The sequence below is a fragment of the Necator americanus genome, chromosome X (assembly GCF_031761385.1).
Source record: "Necator americanus strain Aroian chromosome X, whole genome shotgun sequence".
Classification (NCBI taxonomy): domain Eukaryota; kingdom Metazoa; phylum Nematoda; class Chromadorea; order Rhabditida; family Ancylostomatidae; genus Necator; species Necator americanus.
Window position 1 is genome coordinate 13528365 of NC_087376.1, and position 23832 is coordinate 13552196.

General features: G+C 41.9%; 3 protein-coding genes across 6 annotated transcripts in view; 1 reads left to right on the forward strand and 2 right to left on the reverse strand.

The window, feature by feature from the left end:
- Window positions 1–17717, forward strand: part of RB195_022887 (uncharacterized protein) — a gene marked incomplete at both ends in the record, with an annotated part of 92084 nt that extends 74367 nt beyond the window's left edge. For all 3 annotated transcript variants that reach the window (XM_064210131.1, XM_064210133.1, XM_064210132.1), the window contains 2 exons: window positions 1682–1776; window positions 17698–17717. In XM_064210131.1, the coding sequence (XP_064066012.1) occupies window positions 1682–1776; window positions 17698–17717 (115 nt within the window). The remainder of the gene's footprint in view (window positions 1–1681; window positions 1777–17697) is intronic.
- Window positions 17718–21044: 3327 nt separating this feature from the next.
- Window positions 21045–22757, reverse strand: RB195_022890 (uncharacterized protein; the record flags this gene model as incomplete). Of its 2 annotated transcripts, XM_064210136.1 has the most annotated exons (2): window positions 21045–21186; window positions 21967–22757. In XM_064210136.1, the coding sequence occupies 2 exons, from the start codon at window positions 22755–22757 to the stop codon at window positions 21045–21047; spliced, it is 933 nt and encodes a 310-aa protein (XP_064066017.1). The 2 variants fall into 2 exon arrangements, with proteins under 2 accessions (XP_064066017.1, XP_064066018.1); XM_064210137.1 differs by lacking the exon at window positions 21045–21186 and having other exon boundaries at window positions 21963–22757.
- A 461-nt stretch (window positions 22758–23218) lies between these two features.
- RB195_022891 (uncharacterized protein) lies at window positions 23219–23785 on the reverse strand (the record flags this gene model as incomplete). Its single annotated transcript, XM_064210138.1, has 1 exon — window positions 23219–23785. One exon carries the CDS (start codon window positions 23783–23785, stop codon window positions 23219–23221), a length of 567 nt encoding a protein of 188 aa, XP_064066019.1.
- Window positions 23786–23832: the final 47 nt, after the last annotated feature.

Below are 23832 nucleotides of genomic sequence, written 5' to 3' on the forward strand. Positions count from 1 at the left end.
CACTTTATCTTTTCTCCAACTGTTGGATCCTCTGACCTAGACATTCAGTTCCTCAGATTATTTCAAAGATAACGGCGATTGAGAGTTATAATAGGATACAAATCACATAGAAACGTTAAGGAAAGTTCCGATTTGACCTTCTTCGTAGTTGTTAACGAGAACCATTTTTCACAATTATTCTGAACTTGATATAATCCGTCGCGTCTAATTACATAAGCCGATTGAACAACCTTGATGTGGCGAAAGAACTTAGTAATCATTTACTTCTTGCTTTTACACAGGGAGAAGGTAGTTAGGTAGAGATGTAGGTGTTAAAGAATCCAATAGAAGTTAGTTGTAGCGATCTTCCGCATTCAAATGTGTTTTTTTTAAACGAAAACTAAAGCAGATCAACAGTTGAAGTTGAGTTGTGAGCGAAAATTATTGTGTAAATTTGTGCTCCTTTCTCTCCCTGACAACAACTATTCCTTTGCGCTTGCAGCTGATGTAGCAAGTCCCGCTGCGTCTGCACTGTCGATTTCTATAAACTACCCATGCCAGCCAAGTTTTTCATCCCTCTAGGAACCATAAGTTGGTAGGAGAAAGCAGGGTCACTACCTTTATGTACCACCAGTTGGCACCTGCAAATCATTGTGTAAATCAAGTACGCGTTCAAAGAAACCTGGAACTTCTTTGAAATTTCAAAGAAAGTCAATTGAAGTCGAAAACGTTAGCGCATTTCAAGAGATTGATCAACATCTAACAATTCATCCTTTTAAGACTATGACTTGTGCATGAAAACACATCCAAAATAATAAAAACCCATTGAGGATGTTCAAGCGAGGCAGCGCATCACGAAAATAACATAGTGTGGGAACCTGCTGGACGGAGATTGCGGATATGAGCTGGGCCCGGTCATTTTCCCTTAAAGGCATCAACCCACGAATCTGAGGTGGTGCAGATTTCAGATGGAGTATTCGTATACGGGATGGGAGACTATGGAGAGGGGGGTGATTCCGTCAATTTCTTCCTAGTTGCCCTAAAAAACGGCCCGGAAGATGCGGCGCACAAGACTGGCGCGCTCCAGTCGAATTCCCTGTAGAAAAAAGTGCGCCAGAACGACTGAAGCCGTATCTTCTGGGCCGTTTTTTACGGCAATTAGGAAGAAATGAACGGAATCATCCTTCTCTCAATACTCTACGATCCCGTGTACGAGTACTCCACCGGAAATCCGCACCACCCCAGATTCGTGGGGTGATGCCTTTAATCATTCCGTTTGGGATGCTCCCCCACGTTCACTTCAATTCAGAATCGTTTGAGGTTGACAAACGTGTAACTAATCTTTACAATGACATCAGGGGGCTAGTCGATGTGTCAAATCAGTGTTTTTATCCTCCCAGACAAGTCTGGGACCAATTTATCGACCCCGGAGGATGAAAGACTTAGTGAGCACTAGGATTCGAACCTCTGATCGATCGTGTAGACAGCGAAACCTATTTATTTACCGACTGCTACACCTGCCACACAGAAATGGAAGAGAAAATGTACAGTGATGAATTACACCATCCAAATTGTGAAGTAGTTCTCTCTGGTGAGCTACCACTCGCAGCCCTTTTCCAACCCTTTCCATTTATATCTCGAAGTTGTAGTGATATTGCTGTTTTCATTGATTTATTAAGCATTCGATATTTCGTCTTATCAGGTTTGCTCATCCTCCTCCAAATCAGCATTCTCAGTGGGATAAATGTTTGACACGTACCTTCGCGGGATCGCGACAACAGTTCGCCATTTTTCCAAGTATGTGTTTTGAAGATTGCTTAACTTGTGTAATAGTTTCATAATAAATTTGGAAGAGTGTAGTACAGAAGTTGCAGCGTCCAAGTAGGGAGGAAAGGGAATAGACTAGAACAGTTAAAGATAACGCTCTCTGATTGCTAAGGTTAATGGTTTAAGCTGCTGGATAGCGAGCGAAACAAAGTGGCACGGAAATGAACTTTCACTCGTAGATTTTCCGTATTTATGGTGGAGATACTGTTCCAAATGATCGCTATATGATTGCTACTGGAATGGACAAATACCAACAGTTACCACAAATCATGACTATTCACAAGCACTTCTTTTGAGCTCTTCAATCAGAAGAGAAATCAAGTTAATCTATCTTTGCATCTTTGCATCACAAGCTGTGGACGTGAAAAACACATATTTCCTCTCGAGAGATTCCCACAAGTTACACATCATTGTTTACTTGCCTGCCTCCTTTATTGCTGCATAAAGTGCCGTTAGACGTCGGAGTGATGCATATTCCTAGATTGCAATTGTCTGACTGTTAATGAATAATCATCTAGAGCAACTTCAAACATCTGAGGCCAGACTTGCAATTCGAACTCGGAGAAAATCCGGTCTGTTCAGAAGTTCCTGCTCTAAAGTCGTAAAATTGCTTTGTATACTGGTTATTTTGACTACACAGTTTTCGTTGCGACATATCTCACTGATTAATCGAATGTGAAGTTATGTATAGTTTCACGTTCTAAAAGACAATACCCACGCTAATAACGCCTGAAGTTTACGTGAAATCCTGTAAGCTGGTCTATGTTCAAGACGAATGCTGCCAGCGGATATCTCAAAAGGAAATACCCGAGTTCATACTCGAATTATACAATCGAGTTTCTATATATATATATGTATATATATGTATATATATATATATATATATATATATATATATCAGCATCGTATTTTGTGGAACAGTCTTCTACTGAATCTTTGCTTTAGGACTGCCGCAGATACCTATATCCATATATATTTATATATATGTATTTATTTATTTACCTATTCATTTATATTTATGTAATTATATTTACATATAAATAATAAGCGTGTTAATTGTATTTTTACTCAGATTATTAAGGGAAGGTTCATTCATTCAGTGTCGAAATTTCTGCAGGATAGAATGAATTCACAACAGCATAGTACGCACTTTCGCCTTATCTCTGACCAGTTGTACATAATCCTACTCTTCGACGGTGACAACGGACATTTTGAAGGTTCGGTTTCCGCAGAGACCGAAGTTTCTATTAACATCGAAGAGGAAACAAGTGTGCATTGCACAATCGTCCATTTGGTCTTCGTCTATTTGCTGGTGATTTTGACGTTTGACATTGACGATGAATGATTAAGAGTGCTCAACTGATAGAATTCTCTTAGACGACATAGACGAACTTAGGTTTTCAGAGACTGTTGCGAATCGCTCTTGCACCTTACTTGTAGATGAAGATTTTCCTTACGATGTATATTGCTTATTTTTGAAGGATTATTTGTTTTTGTTTTTGTTGTTTTGTCTCTCCGAAGTTTGGCTAGAAACAGGTGGTAATACCGATAAAAATCCCATCTGCCTCTTATTTATCGTAGCTTTGGGGTAACAAAAAAATCCTCAGCAGTGGAAATTAAAATCTTGAAAGGAAAAAATCCTCAGAGGACCCTCAAAACTGGATTGCTTCACACGAAATAGGTGCTAGATTATTGATCCTTTGCATGTTCGCCATTAACATGTTTTCATACAAGGTCTAAGAAACCTTCAAGTGCACAATTTCGCCAAACCATTTCCCAAAGGTCAAGTTGTGCATTTTTTGACATTCTTATACAATAACAATGCATGCTAACGGTCTCTTCAAAGTTGTACCTTTTTTTTGCAGTGAGATATCTAGTTGGAATAATGGCTTTCGATCGAGTACGATCAAGTGCATGACTTCGAATCATTATCTACTCAGCCTACATTCGATCAAAGAAGTATAGTTTAGATTGCATCACTGAGGAGGATTTACCTCTCAAAATTCTACTTTTCACTGCTCAGGATTTTCCGTTCTATGTTTCCCATGAGGTAGATTGGACATCCAAGATCTTCAGCCCTTCCTATTTTACTTTAACTCCTTTCTTAGTTTTCCGAGCTGAGATTCTTTCGCAAGAACGGAGCTGCAACATAGTTTGAACCGACATAAGAGAACGAGACATTAGGCTTACTTCTGGGCTACTTTGCAAATTTGCCTTTTCTTGTCTTTCCAGCGAGCAATCTGAAGAGTTCCCATCCTATGTCAATACATTGGGTTTTGGTTTTCGGCAAGTCAACACGAAAAAGTCAAGGAGTAAAAGGTCGAGAAATCATTTCCTTCAGTTCTAATTAAATAGGGTGGATTTTCTGTGCACACTGATCATACACACTCGTGCAGGTACGCATCGACTCCTCACCCAAATGCTTTCTGAAGAGATTGCATTAGCTCGTACGTTGTGATGATACAGTTTGCAATTCTGACGAAATTTGGCATACCGGAAAAGTTTCGAGCACCTTATATCCGCATAGTTCATATCAAAATTGAAGGCTTTTGCTTAGTATATGCCCTGATACACCTAAGAAGCGCGTTTCTAAGACAGAGCACTTGTCGAATATTTGTTTGCAGACAAGGTTCCACAAGCGTTGTGAGGAATGAGTACCGACTGACAGTAAGAACTGTTTTGATCGTCCAAGAAGGGTTTGGGGTGAATACTTGGCGGCGAAAATATCTTTTGCGGCGATGATATATTTCTTACGGAAAATTCACTGAATGTAAGCTCAAGGCATACTGGAAACGTCTCGAAGGGGATTATGATTATGTCATAATTAGTTTTTGGGCTAGCAAAGTCCCTGACACAAATCTAGAGAGTCTTGATACACTATTTTAATTGTGTATTTGTATGAGTACTTCGTGGTCACACGTTAGTAATACATTTGTTTAATGCGTTAAGCTCAGAAATAAAAATAGTGTGGAAGGTCGTAGCATAATAATTCCGGTTACAGTAACGTGTGCAGCACAAAAAATGTTTCGAGTTATTGAAGGTGCAGTGTGGATTCGTTTTCCTAAAACACTCTACATCGGGAAAACGTAGCCATTTTGTATCTGAAATGTTAAAATTGCATTCTTGAGAAAATAAGCAGGAGAAGGAGAACTAGCCAAAGTTTACTGTTAAACGTTCTATGCAAGGAATAAAATTTAAAACTGAAACTGCAGTTCTGAGAGTGAGAGTTTTAATAAGTCGCATAAGTATCTTCCAATGTTTTCAGTGAGTCCGTATCTCACGATTATCTTCATATTCATGTTCATGTCAAGGTTCAGCGAGAAGTGCACCCTTCATACCTTCAGCACTCTCGCTGCAATGCATCAGATTCCTCACATGTTAGGGAGGGATAAAGGATAAAACGGACGTCGTTGATCAATCTCGTGGGGGATGCGGCTACTTGTCTGACTTTAATTCCGAATCTTTTGAGATTTATGAACGCGTGTGCAGCTTTCCGATGACTTGCGGGAACGAGCTGATTTGTCAGGCCAGTGTTTTTGCTCCTCAGAGATTTCGTATACCAATTTATTGACCTCGCCCCTGAATGAAGGTGTATTGCAGTTGGTAGGATGCTCAGCTGCGACTGTACGATCGATGTTTCGCTATTGCCCTGTGCCAATAAACCTTTGATACCTTCGAGGTCGATAAATTGGTACATGGTAGTAGGACATACAAATATTATTACAAAGAGACCCACCTATGTCATGCTCTCCTCTAATATAATCCTGGGTTGAAGACAAACCAAGCCCCGCTAATCCACTCTAAATATGCGGCAAACGCGAGAAAGTGGAGGGATTGACATAATATGCCCGATGTCAAGAAGCTCAACTTCCACCCTAAAAAAGTGCTCTTCTATTGGTCGTTTAGGAATGCGATACTGTGATGGGAGTTTCTATCCAGAGAGCAAATTATTACGTCCAATATTATCCAATATTATCCAATATTACGTACTTATCTTAAAAACCCGCACCGATCCTGCACGCGGACAGCAAACCAAATTCCACCACGACAACTCCCGACAAATTTTAGTTCTCGCAATATTTGCGTTAGAGTGTCATCAAACCTTGGAAAGGACTTATGCTCCATATTACGAAGTATTTTAATTCATTAACAAAAAAAGGATGGAATAGAATCTCCTCATCTACTGTTTCAAATCTTTATAATGTTCTTTCCTTCAAATACCGTAAAAGTGCTATTTAATATGCTTGTCAATATCATGAAGTTCGTTTCGCGCATGAACACCACAATTGATACACGGTTTGTGAACGCACTTGAGCCCATTCACTCTCAGAGTTGTTCTAAAACATTTTTGCTTACAACTTTCAGAAACAATCCCAATATTGAACTTTAGCTCACATTCTTTGTTTGAGTTATTAAAATTAAATACAAAACTACAACAAAATTTAGACCAATGTACAATTAGTGTTAGAAAGTTGGAGGAGAGTCGAAAATTACTCTATAGCACTACGGGCTCTATAGCACATGTTATACACAAACCTATTTTTTATTCACAAACATATGCGACGAACGAGGAATGATGAACTGGAAGTCATTTTAGTGATCAGCAACCCCACAAAAATACCTGGGTTGAAAACGGAAAAATTCAGCTTTTGGTACAGCAACTGGGAACTGGTGCTCGGAAAGTTATCTGATCAGCGTTTCTTTCTTCCAGTAGAACTATGTATGTTCACAATAGGTGACGGTTTTTGTTTCCAAGAAGTACGCAACGTCTACCTCGTTCTTCACTTAAAGGCATCACTCCACGAATCTGAGGTGGTACGGATTTCAGGCGGAGTATTCGTATGCAGGATAAGAGACTGTGGAGAGGGGGGTGATTCCGTCCATTGCTCCCTAATTGCCGTAAAAAACGGCCCGGAAGATACGGCTTCAGGCGTTCTGGCGCACTATTATCTACAGGGAATTCGACTGGAGCGCGCCAGCCTTCTGCGGCGCCGCATCTTCCGGGCCGTTTTTTACGGCAATTTGGAAGAAATAGACGGAATCACTCCTTTCTCCATTGTCTCCCATCCCGTATACGAATACTCCACCTGAAATCTGCACCACCTCAGATTCGTGGGGTGATGCCTTTAAATGGTGGGTTGTTATCATTATCTGGTGCGACTGTCTGCATCTACGCCGGTGTGTAGTCCTAGTTTCAGCAACAGCTCCCGCAGAACACACACAATCGTCGCTCTTTCATATTCTGCGAGACATGGCGAATCAAAATTGTCTCTTGAGGTCGACTGTCATTAAATATTTTCCCAGTCATTTTAGAATCTCTGCTCTCGGTTAGGTGGCTTTTCCAGTTCACCATCTTTGATCATCTTCAAGAAACATTTTGCAAGCTTATCACCTATTCTCTTTATAATACGACCGGGAAAGCGAAGACGATTTCTGTAGCCTCCTTAGATGGCGGGAAATATGTTTTCCATGTGGTAATATCCGGTGCACCGCACTGCATTCTCTTCGGCGCAGGTTCTTCCTGTGGCATATCTTAGGGGTGGCGGAGAAGTAGCCCCAGTCTTGTTTCGATGTAGTCGAGCTTCGCCATCGTCCGAACGGTGTTGACCATACCTTGATCCCTACAACGTAACGGGTCGAATATTGAACAGATAGACTCGTAGCTTGGCTTCGTTGTTGATAAGAGTCGATTACAAGCACTTCGTCAAGTAGTTCAATCCCGAAGTGGTTTAGAAGCTTCTTTGCCGTATATCTTCCTCTGAAGTACGTTGCTTCTTCAGCATATTATCCAGATAAAAGAAATCGTCCAGGTCTCCAATCGGTTTCATTCTTGAGAATTCTTAAGAAGGTCCCCATCTGTTTATAATTTTCAGGGCGCAGGTGAAGTCCGTAGGCTGCGGCAATGTGCAATACAGAGCTGACAACATGTAACAGTTTTATGCTCCTTTCTGCTCGTCAGCATACTCGACATTGACCATTGGGAATATGTTGCGCGGGTAATGGTCTTTATATCGAAGTTGAGCAAGAAGAAGAATCCTGCAGTTGCTCTTTGCTTTACTTCACTTTTCACTTCACGAGTGAAAAAGGAACTGGAAGTGAAGTACATTAGGCTAGAATACAGGTCGAAGCATTTTTCTTTGGGTTATTTTGTCAGTTAAGCGAACGAGATTTCCTAGGATTTCATTGGCGCTAAGCCTATTGAGGCGACGATCCAAATGAATGGAGTCGAGTAGTTGAATGTTGCCCTGACGTACAAGGAGACTGGTCGTATTGGTTTTGAATACCGCAGCGCAACGATTTCGGTTTTTCGACCGCGCGCCAAATTGCGTATGACTCCGACTATGTATGCGCGTGGGTATGACTCGAACAAGCCCGTTTAACTCAGTTCGCACTTCATCACTTCACTTTTTAAAGGGAAGGGTTGTAAGGGAGTTAGCGGTGGGCAGTAGTGAATGGAGGATAGCATGATAACCAGGACAAAATACTACACAGCGTTAAATAGTTACATACATTACAAATTGTTACTATAAATGATATTAAATGATTACGTGAATTACAAATATTATATTTATTTTCACGTAAAATGGAAGCATCAACCTTCCGTGCTGACAATGCCCAGTGTATTGACAATGTAGTAGTGAGGCCACGCAGGTTCGACAGCCCGCTGAGGCAAATTTTTGCAAAAAAGATGGTATGGGGTTAGTTCGTTTGTGATCGCACTGCACTCATCCTTTCTGTTCATTTCTGGGCTTTTGGCGGTGATTCAGAATGCCTCTAGTTTTCTGCGTGCTATGATCTCAGACTCGAACGATAGTATACTAACTTCTACTTCTACTTCGGAGTTTTGATTAATTATTCGACAGTGTGCTCCGATCGGGGTGGAAAGTTTAGATTTTGCAAGTCCACCCAGATGCTCCTTGACCCGAACACACAGTGAGCGTCCCTTCTCCCCTATATAATCGTCACCGCACATCCTGCACGTGATGCGATACACTACTCTTGATACCATGCAATCACCCCCTCTGCCATAGGGCAAATCAGGCGGCTAGAAGTTGTGCAGAATCGCTCATACGCACGATTACGCACCAGCTGACACTTGAGGTTTGCTGGTGGTATTTGCACAACCCTCACGTCGTTCTGAAGAACCGCTTTTCGCAGACAGCTCCGTACCGCTCTGCTCATGTCATCAGATATGTACAGTAAGTAGAACGGAATCTTTTCTGAGCCATATACTACATTGGATCTTCGAGAAGGTTGTCGTACTTGTCAAGTCTTAGTCTTCAACTGGATACCCATACGATATTGCCACTTTATGGGCCAGATTTACAGACCATGTTTTTTCCTGGCTATTCGATGAGACTCTTGCCGCCTTCGTGAACATGTTATTTATAATGGATTTTTTCATTTTGCTGCGATGCGCTGAAAGATAGTGGATTAGGATGTTTTTACTACTACGTTTTCGATACCACTTAGTCTTTCATATACCATTCCGCACGTAAATATGCACATTCAAGAAAGCCAACCAGTTGTCAAGTTGTTCACGAGACTTCCCCCTTGTGAACTTAATGTGCGGACACTGGTGGTTGAGAAGACTGGATCACGTGCCTAATTCTGCCTGTGTTGGACAGACGACGCAACAGTTATCTATGTAACGACAATATAGCAGTGGTTTGCGGTCTATAATAGGTATTATAACCAATATAATATTCTTATAGGTTTTTCTATCTTGGACATGAAAACAATGGCAAGAGTGGGTGCCAGCCTTTGTCCCATAGGTAGGTAGGTCTCTAAGTTGTCGGCAGTGCTGTCCCGACCATCGAAAAGTAGAGCAATTCAGGCACTCATCAGTGTCATGATTTGCTCAATGATCAGTACGTGTTCAATGAAGCCTAGTTCTGCGTGAGCAGTTCTTGAACACTCTGCATCGCGACATCGGTTGAGACGTTCGCATAGAGTGACGTAACGTCAGATGACTCTATTACACATTCACGTCTGAACGAGGTGCTGCGAAATTGTTTAAGAAAGCTGTTAGAGCTGTTCAGGTGGGCAGGGACATACTTGAGCAGCTGAACGGATAAGGATGGAAAAAAATGCCGTTTTTCTCATCTCGGTCCCATCAATGATATTCCAATAACACTAGAAGGGGTGAAAAAAAAGATGTGACTGTTTTGTAATGCAAACCTACCTCTATAAAAAGCCATCCAAAGTATTTCTCTAGGTCCTCATATCACGAAGTTATACGATCTCCCAGACCTAACAATATGCACAGAGTCTGAGCTTTTCGTTTTAAAATTCCATTTAAGTCACTTTTAAACCGCTTATCTTACTTATATAGGTACTTAAATGGCCCGTCTTTACTGGACGTGAGGACCCCAGCATGTCTTCCACCCGTTTCGTTCTCTCGCCATTGTCATCCATGATGTTCTCAAATTTCGTGAGTGACGTTGACGAGGTCCTTGAGCCGTATCCAGCTGAGCTCTCAGCTGGTCCATCCGTGTAGCGAACACGTCATCCCATCTCTTTGGCGATCTCCTTCGAGAGAGTTTAGCATCATTTAGCATCTCTTGGGATCCACTCTAGCGTCCTTTTGGTCCATCTATCGTCGATTCTTCTCATAATGTGACCGGTTCATCTATGTTCTGCTTTCGATGTTTATTCCACTGGGTCACGAAGACGGGGCATTGCTGGCAAGTCGGAGCTTCGAAGACCGGCTAGGTGCTGTGTGGGTTAAACTTTAGAGATGGGCACGGAGATCTTGATCAGTCAATTAGGATGTAGCTTGCTTGACGGGTGCGATTGCTATCCACGCCGCCCTCGTCCTTCTATTTAGTTCTTCCTTCATATTCATAGAACGTCCAAGGTACATGTATGATGAAGTTTCTACGATTTGGGAGACTTCAAGTTGTACTGCTTCGCCCTCTCAGTAGGCGTTCTTCGTGCATTGTGTCTTCTTTCTGTTTGTTCGCAGTCCTATTCTCTTCCCATTCGCAAAATGAAGATTGTAGAGGAATCTCCCATCAACACGTATACCACTTTCTTCCCATGAAAGTGATTTCATTATTCATTGCATTGCAGCCGTGAACAGCTTCGGCGATATAGTATCCTCGTCGTATCCTTTTTCCAATGGGTATGGGGACGGTGGAAGAGATGTATCCTACCGGTGCATCGATCGTAGCAATTTGCTATTGTCCTCACATATGATGCTTCTCACCTTGATCGGCCTGTGCTGACAGCGCTGCATTTGTTTCTACGCTGTCTGGGGGCTTTCTCATAGTCGACGAAGATTAGAACAAAGGGCAGGCGGTATTCTCGGCAAACCTCTGTGACCCTCGACACGTCTGGACGTGGTCCAGCCTGCTGAATCTCGGGAGGAATCCAGCTTGTTCTTGAGGCTAGGCTTCATCCAGCGTAGACACGCGAGTTGGGATGATCTTATTAAATACTTTGTATAACACGCTGAGGAAGCATATCGGTCGGTAGTTTTGAAAGTTATTTCGTCCACCTTTCTTATGTATAAGAACGGGTCGCGAGGTCTTCCACTGATCTGGAATCCATTTTTCCGAAAGCAGGGCGTCTTGTGCACCGCTAAAATCACATAAAGCGGATGGCCACCAGCCTGAAGAAAGTCTGCTGATATAAAATCAGGTCCGGGGGCTGTGCCAAGTTTCATGCTCTTGATAGCGACTCGTACTTCCGAAGGGAGAATCCGTAGTGCAGACTTCACCAGTGGGGATGATCGGGCTTGACACAGGAGTTGATAAACGGAAAAGCTTCGAATAGAACATCTCCGTAATGATTTCCATCTCACGAAGGGAAGGGGTGCGAGTCCCGTCTTCGCTCAGCAACGCTACTAGCAGTGTATTATACTCGCTGAGGTCCCTGCGGGACTTATCCGAACTCGTTCTTCTTTGTGCTGCTTCCAGAATCATCTTCTGCCACTGTTTCGAAAGATCCTGCTGCAACGTTTTTCTGCAGCTAATGTTTGCTACTAACCGCTCAGTGTGCGATAAATTCGGATCAAGCTTTAAAGTCCTTATTTTTTCCAACAATTCCTTGGTGGTCTTCGAAATTCGATCCAAGTTTGTCTTGCGAGGCTTCGAGGCACGTTCAGCACAGGTTTATAATCTTCTGAAGAAGGTTTTGGTTCACGTTACCGCCATCGTTGTATATGACTTAATTCCTCAATGGAACGTGTCGGTTAGTTGTATTTTCGTACGATGGAGATACTGATCAGAACCACTACAAAAGGATGGTACTACCTAGGCGCCAAGTAGACACCACCTCCAGTTGGACAGTATGTGTGTGGTCGATCTCCACACTAGTCGCGCCAATGGGCGATTACAATGTTTACCGACGATGATCATTTTTCATGAAAAGAGAATTCCTGAGAAAGAGACGAGCGGTGGACAACAGCCCGGCGAGGCGATTGCCATTTTCATTCTGGTCCCCTAGTCCAAATCTTCCAATCCTGTATTCCTCTTCTGCGGCCTTTCCTAGTTTTGCGTTGAAGCCTCTGACAACGAATTTGTAGAAGGACTTCCCGTTGCTCATCCCTTCCTCTAGCTCCTCATTAAACGCGTCCAATTTGGACTCATCAGCTGCTGATGGCGAGTAACACTTGATGATGCTGATGGGTTTTTGGCGCAGAGGGCAGACGCTAGGAACGGTTAGACGAGGTGACAGGATCTCGTGAGAATCGACAAGATGGACGACAAATGGGGCACAACAAAACAAACATTTCTACATTTACATTTCTACATAAACCTTACATTTCGCGATGGAACTTTCTCTCATTTTGCTTTTCTAGAGAGCAGTCATGTAAAACAAGTACACAGTCTGAGACAGTCTACATGGGGAGTTGTGCTTGTGTCTCCTTGGTCCAGATTCAAAGATGTCCTGAGCAACCTGAGATTTTATCGCCTCGCACCTGTCGCTATACCGACCGACGTGGCCCAGTGTGCAGGGTACTGAGACAGTGAGTATGCCGGAGTAGCAGATAGACTTTTCACCATACTAAGCAGCTGGCCATGTCATGGCGAGCGTAGCGTTCACCACAGGTCGTCGCCCAACCTATATAGATTAGGAACCCACCTTACAACATTTCGCCAAGACGGTGGCGAATCTTAGCAGTGGTTTACGCTTAGCTAGGCAGCTAGACTTCCGATTCCGAGAACCCGGAATGTTAAATGTGTCGAACTCCTTAGCTTGGGAGACCTTGCGGGAGGATGAACATCAGCAGCATCGCAGTTCGAAGCCCAGAGTCACCTCCACCCCATTATGAGAAGGTAAACCTTTGGAGGAAACTGTTTATCACTGTGTATAATTAGATTTTTCATATTTTAGAGGTGATTTCAAGTTTCTATTTTTTTACAAAGATTTGCACAGTCGGGTGTCGAACCTACGAGGTTTTGAGATCACTGTCATATTGTAGGAACAAAATGATGATTTTTTATGTTTATTTTTTCGACGTTCCTCTGCAATTCGGCCTATGCACTTGACTCTTCTCTTCTTTTTGTTGTATTATTTGCTTTAATCAGTACTTGACATTTTATAGATTTTAGTATAAGGATGAAAATATCTCAATACCAATATTTCAAAAGTGTTTCAGCAGATTGGCTTCTACTACTTGGTATTTGTACGCCTCTGTCAACTACCAATTTTCTCATTCCATTTGTTCCTAGGCTAATTTTCAATTTTGGTTTTTCGAAACACCCAAAATATCCAATATATTTTATTGGCGGCAATAAGGAACTGTTGCAGCAACGGGGGAAGTGAAGAAGAAGTAGAAGGGGGGATGGTGAGGGGTCGTACTTGAAATGGTGGTGTCCCATCACCAGGGTTGACCTTGGTTAAGGAAATTTTCCTCTCACTGTTAATTGGTAAAGGTAGAGAAATTCATTGAGATTCTCAAGTTTTGTCAATTAACTTTCTGAAAAAAAAACTAAAGAATGTATAAAAGAAGAGCTAATTTAACTTTTTCACATCGCAAACGTTCCACTGCAAACGCATCTTTACTTCTCTTTCTTAGTTTTTTTTCTGGCACCAGGTTATTGATGTTTGTTTCAAACTAACAAAATCGGACAGGTCTCGCAGTCATTTTTAGTCGGATTTGTGTTAATCGCTAAAACCACCGCCAAACCACGTGTAGCTACTGTAAATATCGCAATGTTAAAAAAAAATTACCGGTAAAATTTTCTTCTCATTAGTATCTTTTTCGTTTTGCAAAATCAAGATTCTGGTGGGAATAGAAATTTTTAACTTCCATAATCAGCCTTAAAAGAGAAGACTTGTGTCGTCGATTACACGCGGAGAACTTATTAATGTTTTCAACCTATGTGCAAATATGTACTGAAACACTTCTAAGTCTCGCAGCGAGCTATCTATGGCGTTTAAATTATGTTGTATATCTCTATTCCAGTTACAGCACTACTAATATTTATTATAGTACCATCTATCAGTATTTATCGTATTATTTTGGTTTTTATTTTTTTAGTTTATTTATTAAGCTTCCAATTTGTTTCTTTAGTTCTGCTTACCATATTCAATTTTTGTCTGCTAAACGAGCGGTTATATTAGAAAGAATAAGATGGGGGAGAGTCGTTTTAAAGAGCGTTGTTTTTAGGAGGAGTTTTTTTCTCAACTACACGCTTGGCCCTGTGTATACTTATGAAATGCTTTCGAACACTGGAGAAAAGAGACTTCCTATTACTCAGAAATTTTGTAAGAAATAAGAAGCTTTGCTTTTTAAGAAGCTATAATGCTACTAAAAAGCAAGCAGTAATATCCACCATTCTCGGACGAAAAGTCGGTTGTATCTTTCTGCAGGTCATTCTTCACTGCTAATGAATACGGGTCGAACTAATCCACAGGGGAAGAAATGGGGACTAAACATCAGTAATTCTAGTCTCTCAACACGTTTTCACATGCGAGCTACTAAAGTGGTAAGCAACTTACTTCATCATTCATTTATAAACAGTGGCTTTTCGAGTTGATTCGTTGCACATTTAATTTCTTAGCTGGTAATGTGGGTCTTTCCTGGACTTGAAACATGTCGCTTTAGTCAAATTTGGAAAATCTTCACAGTCATGGAATTATAGCTATGAGAGATCTCAAATTCCTCGCAATCGTATGTAGGTTACGAATATGTGACTATCATTTCACTTTTTTTTCGAAAAATACGTTCACGTCAAAAATCATATATCCTTGAAGCGCAGTCATCTAGGACTCAACCTTGTTATTTTGTACCCACGGGTAATTTTTTCGAAGGTCTTGAAAATTTTAATTACTTTCAATCGGTAGAGCTCGTGCTCACGAATCCACTGATGTAGATCTTATAATAAAGATCAAATTGAGGTGAGTTATGAAAAAAAGACGAAAAATACGCGCATCTGCGTCTTTTTCGTCTTCTGTTGAAGGATTAGCGATCCTACTGTAATTGTTCCTAAGAGGTTGATACTTTTGTCATCACGCATGTTTGGCTTAATGTTGATTACTAACCGATCGAAAAAAAGAGCATTTCGATGCTCTGTGCATAGATACTTCTATAAGAATCTGAAAAGCACGTGGTGGTGAATCAGTGCAGTGGTTTTTTTTTTTAGCAAGACGTGATATACCTTCAAATTGTCCCCTGATTTGGTGTCAAAAAGTTGTACTTTGGCGACATGTAAAGAGACCTGGTAGATTTTTGGCATACCTCCGATCATGCCTTTCCAAAGCAATTAGCAGAAGGATCTATGTTAAGGCTTCATCGTCGTTACTGCCCAAACTTACACGGCATCGGAGGCACATTAAAAGCATGTGCCTAGTGTCTACAAATGAGCACGAGATTTTTTTTATGCATTGGTATATGGATCAGAGCTAACTGAATTGTCTCGGGAATTCAGACACATTTATTGGAAGTAAATGATCGAAATCTTGTAGGAATATTTCCAGTTTTGCACGGGAAATTTCACATATTTGAAGCCATCATATACATGTTTTCCTGATATCTCTCGTTAGGATTTCTCCAGCTTCTGGTACGGTTACAAATTTCAGGTCACTTTACATCGAGTGTATTTCTGCTCAAAAATGAAAAGGATGAAGTTAATAGATATACTATAGGTTCTCCATTATTCCAAATAACATTAATCTTGACACTTTTGAAACAAGTGAACAAATATGGGACGGTGAAAATGATAAAGAGCTGATCGTATGGGAAATAAGCATAATACTCTGGGAAAGGGTCCTTCTGCATCTCCGATCTAGGGAAGAAAAAAGTGCATTTCGATAGATCTTTAAACTTTCTGAGGCGAGGATGATGTCTAGAAAAGATGCACCTTACTATATAATATGTCACAGAGTATTGAGAGCATTATTTCTAAATGTCATGTACTGCTTCATTATCTAGCTATGTACAATGCGCAGACTCGTTATTTGCGCAACTCCGTAGTTCTCTGCACCTCTTTAGCAAGGAGAACATCTCGGGTGGTTTTCTGTTTCCATGAATGAGCAAAGAGTGGGACGTAGCTTAGCCAAGGCATGTTGGCGTTTTGTCGGACATGTCCACTACGTAATGTATCGGAGGCATTTGCAAAAATGAAAATTACGAGGGCAGGAACATTAAGTGGTAGGTTGGCATGTAGTAGAGTTGCAGCGTTTCTTTCAAATAAAGCATCACACCACACATCTTAGGAACTCAAGAGCTTTTGCATTTCCCAGCTTCATTTATTCACTTAAAGTTTGTTTCTATTTTCCTGCTCTAAATATCTCGCTGCACGTATTTTGCATAGTTTTCAGATCGGTTCGGGACTCTCAAGATTGATACAGTCACCGTTTTTGGCTAATTGTGACATTTCAATTTCGCCTCTACTCTCGCAACGTTACACACCAAATCATTTCAGATATAGAATGAATGACATATTCACAGTGTAATATTGTATACTTCTGAACTAAGAACGTTTTCCATGGGCTTGGATGGCTGTTTTTTTTCGGACCTTTTCTGCTGAATTTACTACCTGTCTAATCGTTGAATCTAACTATTAGCATGCCGGCTCTGTTCAACGTCAAACAATGAGTCTACTTGTTTCCGTAAACCTTAACTTTTTAAAATTGATCTTCCCTGTAGTTGAGCCTTGACGGTGCAGTTCGTTGCAAAAATTATCTGCCTGTTTCAAATTAGCTCACTTCATTTTACCCGAAGGATATGCGTAGCACAGTAATAAACGGTCAGTGCATTTGTACTATCGACAGTTCGACACCGATTCTCAAGTAAATTTGAACGATATGGTACATCCCAAAATGGATGATCAATGCCAAACACGTCATCCCTTATCTTTTTTTATTTTGGCCAATCAGCGAGGGAATGACTGTCGAGAATATCGCCGTCAATGTCGTTCTTGCATGAGGGTATGGAATGCTGGAAATTTGCTCCGACGTGACGGATTGCTAGGGTTGCCGTCATGCAAATTCGTTACTCGTCCTGATGCTACCTAAGCCGTCCCGTTTTCGTTCTACAAGTTTTACTTTTTCGCACAAGATCACGTAAACAATGAGTAATCTTAACGAATTACGACGTTATGGGTGCCTTACTGCTACGTTTTGCATAGTTCATGTGTGCATTCATCACATCTCACTGCTTTATGTGAATGGAGCAGAACTGTTTTCTGTTCCCTTGTAATTATGAATGATGAAAGGAAACAGACCGAAAAAAGGAGTTCTAGAAAGGCGCGATATTCGCAGCTATCAAAAAAGGTGACTTGCTATGCGTCTTTATCATCATTGAAAAATGTTTCAACATTGACAAAACGGCTTTTGTTGGAAATTTGCAATCGCTTCAGGAGATGCGCTAGAGTATTATTTCCCTTAAAAAAATGTATGGGTTGCAGACATTCTGTTTATAGTATTTAATTTTAGCCGGTGGTGTGCATCAGTAGGGTCCCATGTACAAACCGAGTTTTTGTGGAACGAAGATCGTCGTGTGATATTTCTGTGGTGAAATCTTGTATGGAACAAGGATCGTATGCAACTTAGCATTGTTTTTAGTGTGGAATTATTTCACTCTTTGCCATAGAAATATTTATTTTGTCATGTATTTTCGTCTTAAGATGGCGCATGTTTTAGCGAATATTTATCACAATGGAGTTCACGTTTTAGTGGATTTTTGGAATATATATGAGTAGTAGTGGAGTACTTAGACATGTGAGTATTTGACTACTATTTCTATGTACCCGATCGTGCATGTACTCTTTTTCCTTGTCCGCTTATTAAAATAGGGAAGAGTTGAGCTGTAACTTTCGCAACAGCCTCCGTTGTTGACAGTATATTGTCAATCGCTATTATTTGCAATAGTTCCCCTGTGAATTTTTACTGTTCCTTAGTTTTGAAAGACATTGATGTTTTACTATTGAGCAACTTTAAATAAGCTGAATAATCATACGCTGTTTTCCGTCACGAGCCTGTCTCATTTCTTAACTTAAAGGTATCACCCCACGAATCTGAGGTGGTGCAGATTTCAGGTGGAGTATTCGTATACGGGATAGGAGACCACGGAGAAGGAGGTGATTCCGTCCATTTCTTGCTAATTGCCGTAAAAAACGGCCCGGAAGATGCGGCGCCGCACAAGACTGGCGCGCTCCAATCGAACACCCTGTAGAAAGTTGTGCGCCAGAACGCCTGATGCCGCATCTTCCGGGCCGTTTTTTACGGCGATTAGGAGGAAATGGACGGAATCACCTCCCTCTCCGTAGTCTCCCATCCTGTATACGAATACTCCACCTGAAATCTGCACCACCTCAGATTCGTGGGGTGATGCCTTTAAGTATAAGTTGTTCGCTACAGATTCAGTCACAGTTAGAAACGGTAGCAATGTGTGGAGCGATTTGTTTGAAGAGGGAAATTGATCGAACATTTAGGTGTTAATTAGCGATGCAGCATGTCTCAGAAATGATGTATACATACGAGTAAATTGCCGAAGGCCATTGTTCAAGTGAAGCAGGTACAGGTAGAATGCTGGAAAATCAATTCACCTTTGCAACCCATTGTCTTTGATACCGAATGGACCCAGCTATGAATGAATATTAGAATTGCAGAAATCGTATAAGCTATGGTATTATGAAGCAATGTTAGATTCAAAGAAGAAAATATCACATTGGCATTGAATAGTTAGTTGTTTGGCAGCACAGACGATGTTTTGCTCGATACTGTATGAGTGTTAAGACAGCATACCTATACGCATCTGCCTCTCACTGCGATCCTAAATAAACATGTGTAGACACTCTTTGCTCCTTCATACAAACTGATTGGCAATTGCTCGTTCACGGTATTTACAAGTCAGATGAGAATTGTGAGCATACCGACCTGGTCGGATCCTTGATCGCTTTCACTCCCGTCGTTGTTCTAAATGCTCGAGCAAGCGCCAGTAAATGCTCCATTTTCCCCGATCCTGTGTAAGAGTCGCCCAATGGTAGAGGAGCTCGAACAGCATCAAATGTTCCTTAAAGGGACTTTGTGAAGAAGTCTGATCCATCGCGTCAGCAATCTGCCGGTAGTACATGTAATATGGCGTAGCACCCAGTCAGTCGGAGCTCTTCCGATGGCTGTCGTTGATACGCATCCCATGCCCGAGTCTCTAGTTTCAATCGCTGACGTAGGACAGAACTTCGCATCCTTTCTCTCACTTCCTTGACGCAGAATACTCCTAACATCATTTTTGGGATGAGCGTTCAATGACACCAACTACATTTTCTTCCTGCTTGCGAGGTGCCCCAGTTTCTGAAGCATAGGCAAAGCAAAGAAATATGGTGGTGTTGAAAAGGTGGGCACCGAGCCGAGTGTTCCTAGTCTTCTTCACTACATCCGCGACACTTATAAGCTCCCCAAGCCGCTCGTTGCCTCTTGCCCGGCTCGAGAATCAAATATTTCTTGTGGTTCATTAACGAACCCAGATAAACATAGCTGGTACATTTAGATATGTCCGTTCCGTTGAGTGTAAATAGGGCATCCGAGGCCCATCCGTTTCGCATGAACGTGGTCTCTTCCAAATTCAGCTGAAGACAATCGTTCCACTCGGCTGATGCTAGCTGTTATCAGAACGATGTTATCAGCAAAGCTAGCAGTAGCTGTCGACCATGAACCTTCACTCCCATGTCGTCTTGTACAGATTTCAGTGGGTGGCATCCAGTGATTGACCGAGATGAGACGACACCACCCGTTGAACCCTAAGCTTGCGTTTTACGTGTTATACTATTCCTTTTCCATTTCGGTAGGTTGGATGACTACTGCAACACCGTCTTTCCCGATGCAGGTGTACTTGAACTTCCTCCGGAATTAGAAGTCTTTCACATAACTATTTCTTGCGTTTAATTGTAGAAACCATGCGCAGCCCTCTAGTCCCACAGGTTTGTGGAAGGACGTCGCGCCCACCAGGGATAGCCACAAGGTCGTCGTTTGTCCGCGGTTAGCAACCTGTCCACCATCTGAAAAAAAAAGCCAACACCAAAAACTTCAAAACCCGTGGTCGAATCCTATCGAACAACCATCACCCCTGGTACGCAGCCTTCAAACCGAGCTTTCGGACAATTTATAACCTTTTTTTATAGTTCAGCAGCGTGAGCAGCCGGCTTGGCCAACGTCTCGTGCTTTTGTCTCATCGGGATGTGTAGTTCAATTGCAACCAGCGAGAGCTCGTCCGCATCCGCCACTTCTAGCGGAGGTGCTTATGCAATATATATATATATATATATATATATATATATATATATATATATATATATATATATATATATATATATATATATATATATATATATATATATATATATATATATATATATATATATATATATATATATATATATATGACCTATCATATCAAGGCAGCTCTAGAGTAGGAGGTGCTTCATTAATGACATGTTTTGTAGGTTTTTACAGTGTTTCATTCTGGTATAACAACAGAATCAAGCAAGTCATGAGGAAGTAGAACAAACTAAGATCTTCAGCCAACTGCGTAATGTTTAGCACAATAAACAACTGGCGACAAACGAACCAATTACAAGAATTTATAAACTCTCAATTGTTATATACGTATAGAGACAAAAAAAAACAATGGTGCCGAAAGAATAGCTTGATAGAGTAAAACAGTATGTGTTCTGCTGTGCATTGTTTACTTAGTAAGCAGTAAGCCCGACAAAATCATTTACAAAACAAGAACAGTCCATCTCGATTTAAAAATAAAAACAACACAAAAGGCGAAGTCAGAAACTTCAGAGAGTGGCACCGAGGCTAGAAAGTTGAGCGAGAAATTGCGACTCCCTTGCGATCTTTTCCAACTGATTTGTTTGTAGTTCTTCCCCATTAGTCAAACGAGTCTGAAAAAGTTGTATAGTGTCATACCATTTCCCTTTCCTTTGCATTGCATTTATTGTAGGTGTTTTATTTAGAAAATGTACTTGATACGATTAAACAAAAACTAGCAAGTATTGCTGTTTTTTTTTTTATGGCAAGGGAAACCGGAAGGCTCTGTACCCGTTATATCAATTAAATTTGTTGTGTAAAACATGGAAATATTAAAAGTGAAGGATATGCAGATCTACTTGTACTCTTGCTCTAGTCTTTTAACTTGCAACTTTAACTTTAAAAGATACCAAATGAACACTGTTAAAGTATAGATCGGAAACGTGAAAGCACCGTTGTGAAAAAAAAGTGGGATTATAGGACCACGGTGGATCCTTCTACAGAATCTCTGTAATAAAATCTGTGATACTGAATATCATTCCTGGGAAGTTTTTGAACAATTATTCTGGCTGACGTGCTTCTACAACATGTACTATGGTAAAATACCTCACGCGTGTGATTTTATGGAAGAATATGCTTTGAGAAGTTAGCAACTACTAAATCATCCGCTCCTTCCTTCACAATTTTAAAGCGTCACTTCTAATGGCTTGAATGAATGCAATAGTTGTTTTCGTAATTAATGTCATTTTCTCGAGGAAAAAAGGAAACCCCACTAACACAAATAACAGTGGAGGAAATCAAATTGAGGTAAATATTAGAGCATCTGTCAGAATCGACGCACACTCGCCGGATTCAGTGGTCGCGAAAAATATGCGAAAGTCACAGATGTTAAGGAAAGGACGGCATCGGAGGCAACTAGGCGTGTTCTACAGTCCCGCGACGTTGACTTACTGACTTAATCGACGACATGGCCTGACGCGATTAGCCGCATCTTCGCCGAGGTGTGCCGTCCTTGAACACAGCTCTGCCCAACCTTCTCGATCTTCTGCGAGGGCTTGCACAGAATCAATCCATTCGTCGCTATTCCATATTCTGCGAAACCTTACGTCTCGCCTGAACTGCCTCTCCACGCCGAGTGTCCTCAGGTCGTCTTTCACCACCTCAGTCCAAAACTTCCGTTTTCGGCCAGGTGGATTCTTCCAGCTTGAACCCGGCAAACTCCTCAGAACTCGTTGAACAAGGCGATCGGCCGGTCTCCTTAATATATGACCAAAGAAGCGAAGACGATTTACTTTAGCCACTTTCGATGGCGGTGCAAGATGTTGATGTCTTCCACGTGTCATCCGCCGGTATACCACATCTATTTCTGCGTAGAGATCTTCATTGTGGCATACCCTAGGCCAAAAGTAGCCAATTAGCCGTCTAAGTAGCTTTCGTTCCGTGCATTCAAGCCTCTCCATAACCGTTGATGGTGCTGCCCAAGTTTCCGATCCGTACATCATGATGGGGCGAATTGCGGATAGGTAGACTCGCAGCTTGACTTCGTTGGTGATGGAGGTCGACCACAGGCATTTCGTTAAGGAGTTAAATGCAGAAGTGGCCTTAGCGCATCTTTGCTGAACATCTCTCTCGTAGCTACCGTTGTTCTTCAGCGTGCAGCCCAGATTACAGGATTCATCGACGAGTTCTATCGGTTGTCCGTTTACCCTGATTCCCATGAGAGGTCTCGAAGAGACCCACATCTGTTTGCATTTGTCAGGGCGTAGACGTAGTCCATAGGCTGCAGCCAGCTTCGATACAAGGTTGACAACATGTTGATGTTTCGTACTGCTTTCCGCGAATATAACAACATCGTCGGTGTACTCGAGATCAGTCAGGGGGCACCCTTATGGTGCTAAGACAATGTCGGCAGGACACTGGTCGACTGTTCTTCGCATAATGTCGTCGATGGCGAAATTGAACAGGAAGGGTCCTGCCACTGCCCTTTGTCTTACTCCAGTTACCACTTCAAACGGGGTTGTACATCCGGCTGGTGTTCAAACTGCAGCAGTTGTTCGTTGCTTCATGTCATCAAGCAAGCGAACGAACTTTCCTGGTACTCCATCGGCGCGGAGCGCGTTGAAAAGACGGCGGGTCGGTGAGGAGAGTCGAACGCGGCTTCAAAGTCCAGAAACGCTAGTTGCATTGGCTTCGAATACCGCTGCTAGATTTCGATCACTCTCCTGACGATGAACACCTGGTCAATCGTAGATCGGCCAGGACGAAAGCCAGCTTGCTCGTCGCGCGTTGTTTCTTCGCGATGTTTAATGAGTCGGTCCAGGATAATGCGCTCCAATACCTTGTACATAACACGCAGCAAAGAGATTCCTCGATAATTCCTGGGATCCGTGACGGATAACTTCTTGTGGAGGGGAATTATGTTAGCGTGTCTCCACGAATCAGGTATCCTTTCGTCTATCCATATTGAACGGATGATTTTTGTCATCTCACGAATTCCAGACGGAGGAAGATGTTTTAGCATTTTTGCGCCAATACCGTCATCTCCACCAGATTTTCCATTCTTCATTTTTTGAATACAGACCAGGATCTCCGACTCGGTCGGTGGCTCCTCGCTAACCGCATATGTTGGTCTATGAACGTGTTCGAGTTCAGGAGCTGACGGGGCTAGCCGGTTCAGCAAGGCATTGAAGTGTTTCCTCCAAATTGGAAGGGTTGCTTCACCGATAGCTACTCCATTGACAGTGTTGAGGACAGGAGAACATCTTTTCATTTTGCCGCTATACTGTTTTAGCAGAGCATAGGCCTTCCGCGGGTTCC